At 50.3% G+C, this 9,971-nt stretch overlaps 1 protein-coding gene across 1 annotated transcript; it reads left to right on the top strand.

Annotated features, from left to right (window-relative positions):
* Nucleotides 1-555: 555 nt before the first annotated feature.
* Nucleotides 556-3,324, top strand: LOC115614001 (cystatin-like). The gene is made up of 3 exons (XM_030500189.1): nt 556-1,119; nt 1,649-1,762; nt 2,918-3,324. The coding sequence occupies exons 1-3, from the start codon at nt 886-888 to the stop codon at nt 2,993-2,995; spliced, it is 426 nt and encodes a 141-aa protein (XP_030356049.1). The 5' UTR covers nt 556-885; the 3' UTR covers nt 2,996-3,324.
* The last annotated feature ends 6,647 nt before the right edge of the window (nt 3,325-9,971 follow it).

Here is a 9,971-nt window from a genome sequence, read left to right as displayed (position 1 = left end):
CTCAGCCTCTCGCTTTCAATCTCTCTGCTTCTCCCCAGACTGAAAAGGTGCTGTTACAAAACTTCCCCTCTTCCTGTATGCTGCACATGCTGGGCTCTGGCTTTGTGTCCAAGTCCAGCTGTTTGCCATCATCCTACGAAAACCCCTCTTCTAGACCTTCCTCATTCCCTAGTAATTAGAGAGCACCGTAGATGCTTCCCTGTTCAGCCTGGAGAAGAGAAGGCTCCAGGGAGACCTTAGAGCAGCTTCCAGTGCCTAAAGGCGCTGACAAGAAATCTGGAGAGGGGCTTTTGACAAGGTCCAAGGGACAGCACAAGGGGGAATGGCTTTAAACTGACAGAAGGGAGATTTAGATGAGACACTAGGAAGAAGTTCTTCCCTGTGAGGGTGCTGAGGCCCTGGCACAGGTTGCCCAGAGCAGCTGTGGCTGCCCCATCCCTGGCAGTGTTCAAGGCCAGGTTGGACACAGGGGCTTGGAGCAACCTGCTCTAGTGGAAGGTGTCCCTCCTGTGGCAGGGGGTTGGAACTGGATGATCTTTAAGGTCCGTTCCAACCCAAACCAGTCTGGGATGCCATGATAAAAGAAAGCAGATAGAGGAGAAGGGTTTCGGAGGGGAGCTCCTGATCAGGCACCTTGCCTGGCTGTAACGCCTGTCCAGGGGCACTCCGAGCCCCTCACAGTGAAGCCGGGCGTCAGCCACCCGCGCCCGGCAGTGCGTTTGCTCGCCTGCGGCCCGAGGCCGGCTGTGTCCAACCTTGTGCTGCCGGCAGGCGGGGCGTCAGCGCGGGCGGGCCGGGGCGGTGTTTTGGGCCTAGGCCGAGGCCCGCCCCGCCCCGCCGGCTTTAAAATGGCATCGGCCGGTGGGGGCCGCAGATTGCGCAGGCATGGCGGGAGGTTGGATGTTAGTTTCGCTCTTGGCCGTGGCACTGGTGTTCACCGGCGCCGTGCGGGGCGGCGAGGACCGCCCGCGGCTGGTGGGCGCCCCGCTGGACATCGCTAATGCCGACAACGACGAGGGCCTGCAGCGGGCCCTGCAGTTCGCCATGACGGAGTACAACAGGGCCAGCAACGACATGTACTCCAGCCGGGTGGTGCGGGTCATCAGCGCCAAGAGGCAGGTGGGTGCCGGGGCGGGCTTGCGAGCGGCGGCGGGCGGGTGGGCACTGGGGCGGCGGGGAGCGGAGGGATCGGCCCTATCATCCCCCGGGGTGCAGCTGGAAATGAGGCCCGTGTTCTGTAGAGGAGAGAGCAGGCCTCAATCTTGAGGGGTTGTTCAAGCTGAGGTTCTTCCACAGAAAATGAGTAAAAGCCTTTTTCATAGTTTGTGTATTGTCGAACTCGATGCTGTTGAGTGCTGTGTGTTGTTGGTAACTTGTGCTGTGGATGGGTTAATATATGTCTCTGTTTACAGACTAAGGCAGCTCCACTGTGAGAGTTATTTACTTGGATTTTGTTTCCTGTTTTTGCAAGGGTGCCAAGTGCCTCGTCTCTGGAGGTTACCAAGCACAATCCTCTCTATGCTTTTGGAGTCGGGTTGCCATCATGTAACCAGAAAACTGTCTGCCTTTCTGCTAGGCTTGTCTCCTCAGAGAGCCTTTGTGTCTGTGCTGCAAGTAAAGCTGCTTCTGTCTGCTTGTCTTGTTGCAGATTGTGTCTGGAATCAAGTACATAATGGAGGTGGAGATTGGTCGGACAACTTGCCCGAAGCCAGCCACTGATCTCCAGAGCTGTGCTCTCCATGATGCGCCGCAGATGACTAAGGTAAGCTCCAGAGCTGGCCCCTGGCTTTCCAACCCCTTCCCTCCAGCTGGCTTAGTACAGAGGGCTGTGGGCAGTGTCCCTTGTCTGCTCCAGCTAAAATCAGACGCCTTCATGCCTTTACACTTAACAAGATTCTGCCCTTGCAGAACTTGTCTTGCGAGATGACAGTGACAGAGAAGGCAGGGCCTTTTAGCCTGGTTTGTAAGTGGGGATCTGAGGCTGTGCTGCATGGAGGACTGTATGTGTATGCCTCAGTACTCTTAAAAATTGCTCATAGTCTGGGTCACGAGGATATAGGGAAGAAGCTCTGCCAAACCTACAGGTCTGGCTCTCAGACCGGTGTCCAGAGTCCCCATGCTGTTCTTAGCTCCTCTTATCCCATGGTGATGTAAACATGCATGACTTGGCACTCCTTCTGGGGGGGGACGGGCACTGACATTACTGTGAGTAGTGCTTTGGGCTAAGTACTGATCACAAGAGACGGATTACCCCTGTTCTTTGTGCCCAGCAGGCTGTTACATGAAAGTCTTGTCTAATAGCAGTACTCTTTAGGGAGTACTTTAGCTTTTCAGGTGAGAGCACCAAACATGTGCTGCCTTGATCTGGGCCAAGCCTGGTTCCTCCACAGCACTTCATTACTTCTGTTAATCACAGCAACAGGCTTATCCTCTCCATGTACATGCCCTTTCTGCCTGCACATGTAAGAAGTGTAACTGCATGCAGGTGATCCATTAAGCACCTAGCTGGAAGCTTGTGTGAACCACTGACAGCTGCAATGATTTGACACTTGCACATACAGATTAGCTGTGTAGGTTGTGATTACCTGTGACTGAGAGCTTATGTTGGAGTATTACCCATGCTGAAAGCTGGGTGAATAGGTAAAGGAGGTAACCTGAGCTTCAGAAGTGCTGAATGTTCAGCTTTTCTGTTAGTGTTTATTTGAGAGAAATGATTCATCCTGAGTAGGTACTAACAGGAGTGGTATTCCAGAATGCTTGTCAGGAGAATGCAAATCTAGAGAGCTATGGAAGTGGCATACATTCTGGATCATGTGGGGTGGTAAAACAGTGTAATAGCGTAAAACAGTGTAATAGCATAAAACAGTGTTACCAACTATTGCTCCAATCTTATAACTGTTTTTTTTTCTTTCTGTAGCGCACCACTTGCAACTTCGTAGTGTACACTGTTCCTTGGCTAAACCAAATTAAACTACTGGACAGTAGCTGCCAATAAACCTACCTTGTTCCAGCAGAGACCAGCAACCAGTTGCTCAGATCTAAAAGAAAAAAAGGCAATAACACAAACTGAGATGGGCTCTGTCAATGCCTGTTAACTCTACTTATGTATGCTTGTGCTACGCACGTTAAACTAGGTAACTTTCCTTTAAAGCACAGTATGATCTCAACTCTTTATTCTTTGTAATTACATTCTAGGGCAGCTGTTTTGGTCTTTCTACAGCTTTCCCAATGAAGTAACTCCAACATCAGAGTTCTGATTAAAAACACCCTTGGTATCCCTGTTAGAGTGACTACTGTAAACATAAAAAAATAATTCATAATGGCTGTGATGTGTGGTTTTGTTTGAGCTTCTGCTGAGTGGGAGGGAGGGTTTGCTTTTATTTGTGACCTAGTCTATTGTGCCCAAAGAATGGGGAGAGAAGGAATGTGGGGTCCTGGATACAAGAGAGATAAACCATCCCTCTTTGTTCCCTAAACCTGGCCTCTGGTTTTAGAGTAGGAAGTTCTTAGCTGTTTTCACTTGAGAAACACTCTGCTTTTGAAGACACTGCAGTGTGGAGCTCCTGATTTTGGGCAGGTGAGCCAAAGCTTATACTGAGGCTGTGATTTTTCAGGTGCTGAAGTACCATTGGGGATGCTTCTTGTTTTGCAGAGTCATTACGGTGCATTTCTGTATCTTGTGTCTTTTGCTTTTCTGTGTTTTGAAGTAAACATACCTGTTTGGTAAATCTTACCCGGGGATAAATTGATTCCAATGTTCTGTCATGCCCTATGTTAACCCTTATGCCCAGGAGTCCTGTGTCTGGGCATGGTGGTCCTGTTTTGAAAGGAAGGTGGAAGGGGTGCTGAGAAGAGCTGCAGGAGTGATCTGATGGCTGGAGAAAGCAGCTTGAGGTGAGAAGTGTAAGGGTGCTGTTACTCTTTGCCTAAAAAATGATACCTTGGTGAGAGCTAACACAACCGCACCTTTGGGTTTAGGGGGTGAGGGGCTTGGGTCTGATGGAGGCTTTGTGTTTCTAGTGGGAAATACAGCTCCCTTGGAGTGCATCTTCTATGGGTTGTGCTTTCTCCCAAGGGATATACTATTCCCATCATTTCCACGTTTGGTGAGCTTGCAGTGAGCACAAGGTCAGATCTTAATTCATGCTGTCAAAGGGATGAGCTGGTTGCCTGACACCAAGATCTCCATCCAGGATGTGCTCAGATCTGATAAGAATTAGTCCCTCTGCTTCCCCCCATCATTGCCCCATTCCCTCTGAGTGCTGTGCGTGAAGATGTCCTGTTTGTCCTGCCAGCCAGGTCAGTGATTGCGCAGGTGTCTCCTGTATCGTTGGATCGGTAACCCTGCTGATCCAGGAAATCCTGGTGCCAAGCTGCTCAGATGCCCTCACTTGTCATTTTTCTAACAACTCCATTCCTACAAGCTTATTTCCCATTTTTCAGTATTTATACAACACTGGGCAGTGGTGAAGGGGCTCCATCATACTTCTGGTGGGTTTGCCTGCATTTCCCTTTTAGCATCTTGGCTTGAGGCCTGTATGGGAGATTGCACTGGTTCTTAGAAAGGAGACTAGGCAAGAAATCAGGATGCAGATGGATGTAACCAGGATTTTCTACTAGTTCAGCTCTGTTACCCAGTGGCTCTGAACAGGGTGTGGGGGAAAAAGAGCATCTGTGCCAGAGAAGTGTTATGAGCTCCTGAAATTCAAAGATGCTGTCTTCTCATGTTGAAATGCTGATGACTAAGGGCATGAAGGAATGGCACAGATTACCCCATCTTCACAAGCTGCTGAGTGTCAGCCTTGCTAATTGTCCCTACATGTTCTCCACTTGGACCAAATGCCAAAAAAGCCTGACCTAATTTAAGCACCTTCCACTGTGGGCTGTGCTACTTTGCATGTGCAACAGGCTAAGGGCAGTAGTGGAGGTTCCCCTGCCAAGAGCATTTTGCTTGGCAGGTCCTTCTCCTTGGCTGGCTGGTGGTAGCTTGTTCAGCTGAACACTGAGCCCTCATTTTTAGCTGCCTGACTTCAGATGTTGGTGACAGATGTGAACAAGTGACCAAGGAAGTGCTTATTTCATGCTGTCTCTTGTTATGCTTTGCTTGTACCCAATGGATCAGTTCCAGGGTTGTGCTTCCTTAAACTCAGGTGAGGTCAGAGTTTTGCTGTACTCACATGGACTTGTAGGTCCTAGCTCTGCAAAGACAGCTGGGACAGGGAGCTGGGAAAGTCAGCAAGTTTTTGGAGCATGTGGGAATTACTGCTGTGCCCCAGCTATGGCATGTCCCAGCTATGGCATGCTCAGTTGAAGGCAACAGGGATATAAACTCATTAGCAAAAATATGGATTCCAGCTGACCAGGCTGGCACGTTTCTACCTATCCTGGGACCACGTACCTCCTCTGTCTGTGGCCCAAGACATGTGAACTTAAACGTGTGTCCTCTGACCCTGTCTGAGCCGCATTAGGTAAGTCCTTATCTCCAGCCCTGGCTGTGGCATGGATTTTGGACCTGCCTTGTAGCTTTGTCCTCAGCCCATTCTCCTGCTCCAGGCTGGGCTCCCTGGAGGGACTCTGCTTGTGTTTCCTCCCCTCGCTGTCTCTGGGGCTGTTAATGAACCCTGTCTGTGGAGCCTGGGTCTGGGTCCCACCCTGGCCATTTTGAGACCCTGTGGGACTGTGCCCTGTTCAGCAGCACATGGCCAACCCTGGGCTCCTCAATTCTTGGCTCTCACCCTCCTTGTTGCTGTTCTCTGAGATGTGGCATTGCAGGGTCTTTCTGAGATCCTTGAAGCTATATTAGCAATCCTTCCACGTATGGATGCTTCCCTTTGCATGCAGCCTAAATTGCAATTTCCTGCAATTATGAAAGGAAGTGACCATGTGAGGATCCAGGTCACCCTGCAGCCCTAGGGCTGGGCCTCCCAGTGCTGTTGCCAAGGTACATGTGCTCAGGATGTACAATATTACTTAGCCTAAGTCATGGAGACCTCTTAGTGAGTGACTGAAGATGCTGGGTTGTTTGTATTCATTGTTAACATGCAATGCCTTAGAATCACTGTAGTGTGAATCCTTCAGGAGATCAAATCTGCAGATCAAACCCACATTGCATTTTGAATCTTTGTGCTTTATGTCTTAATGATGAGACTAGAGAGTTAAGAATTCAGATCTCTTTCCTTGCAGGACACAATGTTGATCTGGAGATCATTTCTGCAGGATTGAGCAGGGAAGTGTCCTAAGTTGGGTCCCTGCTGTTGATGGGCTCCTCCATGAGTCTTGTAGCCCAGCTTTGGTGATGTCCTGCTGGTGAGAAGGTTGGGAGGCAAGTGCCTGGTTCTCCTCTCCAGGCACCATGGTCCCAGGCTGAGCAAGGAGGGATGAAGAGGACTCTTGGTGCCCACCCAGCTAGAGTGAGAAGAGAAGCCAGCCTGCAGGCTCCACAGTGCAAATCCCTCATGAGCGTCTCCCTGTTCTCTCCCTCTGACATGGGGCATGGCTTGGTGTGGTGGTGGACCCTGGGGCAGGACCTGGGGCTTGATGTGACACTTGCTAAAGCCTTTCTGGGGTGTTGCCACTAACTGGTATGGCATTGCTCAACCTCTGTGAGCTGGTAGGCTCCTACTGTAGGATTTTGTAACAGGGAAGAAAAGGAGAAGCTCAACTGTTCATCTCCATGATAAGCTGGTGCATGAGCAGTGGAGTGTGTGCTGGGTGCTGGTTTTGACCTTGCCAGAGTGGGTGTGGGTACATGTGTGTATAGCACTGATGATGGGGAAATCTTTCTCTTCCTCCAGCTGGAAAAAAACCACTAGTGACTCACAATTCCCTTCTTGTACTGGGCCTTGCTGGGAGGCACTGTCCCCTCTTCTCCACCAGCAGATAAATCCTAGACTGGTTTGGATGAAAAGGGACCTTAAAGCTCATCCAGTTCCAACGCCCTGCCATGGGCAGGGACACCTTCCACTAGAGCAGGTTGCTCCAAGCCCCGTCCAGCCTGGCCTTGAACGCTCCCAGCAGCTGCCCAGGGAAGTTCCTACCTCTGGGTGCCAAAAGCACAGTGATTTTACCACACAGGAGTGTCAGGGAACTTCTGTGGTTAGTGAGCCTGGTGTTAGCTTGTTGATGGCCAATCAAGCTGGATGAAGTCAACTGTGCTGATGAGGAAGAGGCTGGATAAAAGTTTGTCTGTGTTTATGAATGCAGCCATACTAGTTCTGAGTACATCCCTGGAGGAGAGGGGGCACCAGAACCTTTTGGAAGGATGTTTTTCACATACCATGTTGCAGCTTGTTTGTGTGAAGCTGCATGTACCAAGCTCCAATTATGCAGAGGCACTAGGGGGGTTCACAGGGCTGGTCCCAAAGCAGATGTTGTGGGAGCTCTTCAGGAGCAGGCTCCCCTTAGGAAGAGCAGTAGCTAATAAAATGAAATTAGCTTTGGACCTCTGAGCATGGATTTAGTTTAGCAGGTTGGTTAATTACACTGACCTTCCCTCGCTAAAACTCATGGGACTGGTTAAGATGACTGCAGATGTTTTATTGCGTTTTTCCTCCCTGAATAGTGGGTATTTCCACTGCTTTCTATGTTAGCCAGATAACATAGTTGGAAATGCTTTTGCTGTTCAGTCTGATGCTTTGTCTGTCTTTTGTCTTGTTTGAACAAACCTGGGTCTGAATTCTGTTTGGAGAGCTGGCAAGAGACTTTTTTTTTTCGCTCTGTGCCACTTTAAACTACTCCCTCCCAAATATTGCAAATGCTTCTTGCAGATGCTTGTGCTGGGAAAGCAAGAAGCAGCGGAGTTCGTATATTAGAGGGAAAGAAGCGCAGATGTGCTTGCAGCAATCCAGCACAAATCAAGAGCTCTCAGAAAAATCTTTTTGACCCATTGATTATCACCTCTAATTGGAGTCAAACCCAAAGCCTGCACTTGCTGGGGGAAGCAGCTGCTGTAGAGAAACCCAGACTGCAGCACAGGATGGCATTTAAACTGGCATGTTTTGATCACATTTCAGATCTGTGCCACATTTGATACTGAGGGCACTGAAATGAGCCTGGTTATCCTCAGAGAGGGGAAAAAGCACACAGTGCTTCAATGTGTCTGGGGTTAGGAGGGGAGGAATGATGATGGGGATGTTGCCTCCCTATATTTTGGCTATCTGGAGGGCTTCCAGTCAGGACAGGATAGGGAGTGCTGGGCTGGTGCAAAGCTGTGGATCAGGGATGCAGTCCTCAACATCCTTGGCTGTTCTGGGGATGATGCTCATGGTAGAACCTGGCATGGAAAAGGCTGCAGTGTCTGGTGAGCATCCGTTCCCCTCCCAGTGCCCTCCATGAGCTGGAGAGCAAGGATGAGTCCTGGGGATGACCCTGTCAGTGGACCTGGTGAGTGGTCACAGGGCTGGTGTCTGGTCCTTCACCCTGACACCCCCCAAAGCACATGCAGCCAGCACAAGAACTGTGGCAGGACACCTTGCTCTCTATGGGGGCCTTCCAGTGCAGACAGCAAAGGGTGTCAGGATGAGATGGGCTCCCAAATCTCACTGAAGTCACAGAAACTCTGCTTCAGTCAGCAGAGAGACACAGACTGGACGTTGGTCTGAAATACTGACACAGGCAAGCAAGGTTCTATTTTTTATTTTACAGGGAATGTTGAGGGAATGTCTACCCTTGGGGAAGGTGCTGTGTGATGGGGTCTGAAGCCAGCCCATAAGATGCACATGTTGCCAGAACATCCTGCTGCTGACATTTGGGCTGCTCTTTCCTGGGCTTGATCATCAACATCTGCATTGTCCTGGGGCACCCGTGTTGTCTTGTGGAAGATGCTGTCTCACAAGTCCTCCTTGGAGATAGATGATGTCTGACCACCTCACTTGGGTCTCCTAGGGCTGGAAAAGATTAACGGGCACTGCACCTGCATGAAGGCTGGAGGAAACCTTTTTGTGGTCCAGCCTGGGCTGTTGGGAAACAACCCCAGTCTCTGGTTTTGGAGAGCAGGACCAGGATGGAGGGCTGCTCTTGACTGCAGACCCCTGCGTTGGGTGATACATGACTTTCCTCATTGGTGATTGCTCAGATGGGCTTGCCATTAGGTTGCTGAGGTTGTCAAATGCTGGGTATAGGGAGCCTGGGATGGGACTTCTTTAGTGGCTCTTGCCAGGTTGGATGGGGTTTTGAGCAACCCAGTCTACTGGGAGGTGTCCCTGCCCGTGGCAGGCATTGGAACCGAATGAGCTTTAAGGTCCTTTCCAAGCCAAACCACTCTATGGTTCTATGTTGGTGCTGTGGTCTTTCCCTGCTCTTGTGTCTCTACTGATCTTCAGAAAGGTGGCATGGCATGGTTAGCAGCGAGGAGCAGGGCAAGTGAAAGTAAGGGATGGATTTCCAGCAGGGAAAAATGATCCCAGATACCTGAGGCCAAGTAAAAGCTGCCTTGTATCCAGTGCAGAGCTAATGCTTTCACCTCTTGCAGCCTCACATGTGTAACCTAAAAGCTTTCCACAGGGGGTCACCATCTCACAGGGGATGCAGGACCGAGCCGGGGATGCAGGGCAGGCTGGTTTCTTACCCTTAGCAAAAGCAAGGCAGAGCCAGGCGGCTGCAGCAACCCTGTCCCTTAGCCCTTCAGGTACGTGACCACCTCCTTGCAGGTAGTAGACCCTGCCGGGTGCTGCATTCTGCTTTGATCACCCAGGCAGAAAGGCACTAGAGGGATTGATGCTGTCCCAGTCAGGCCCTCAAATCCTGGATGTTCCAAACAGAGGTTAGTGTGAGTTGACCATATAGAGTGCACAGAATTGAGTTCTGACCCAAGAGGCATCCCTATGGGGGAGAAGACAGGTTCAGCCCATCGGCTACAGTGGAGTCTTACCCAACATCTCCTCTCTTTTGTTCACTTTTATACTTCTTTACATTCAGGTGGAGCTTGCATGACTCTGGTCATACAGACTTTTGTTACTCATTGGGGTAGAATT

The sequence above is a fragment of the Strigops habroptila genome, chromosome 10 (genome assembly GCF_004027225.2).
Source record: "Strigops habroptila isolate Jane chromosome 10, bStrHab1.2.pri, whole genome shotgun sequence".
In the NCBI taxonomy this organism is placed as follows: domain Eukaryota; kingdom Metazoa; phylum Chordata; class Aves; order Psittaciformes; family Psittacidae; genus Strigops; species Strigops habroptila.
Note: the sequence above shows the minus strand (reverse complement) of the source record. Positions and strands in the feature narration are given on the sequence as shown.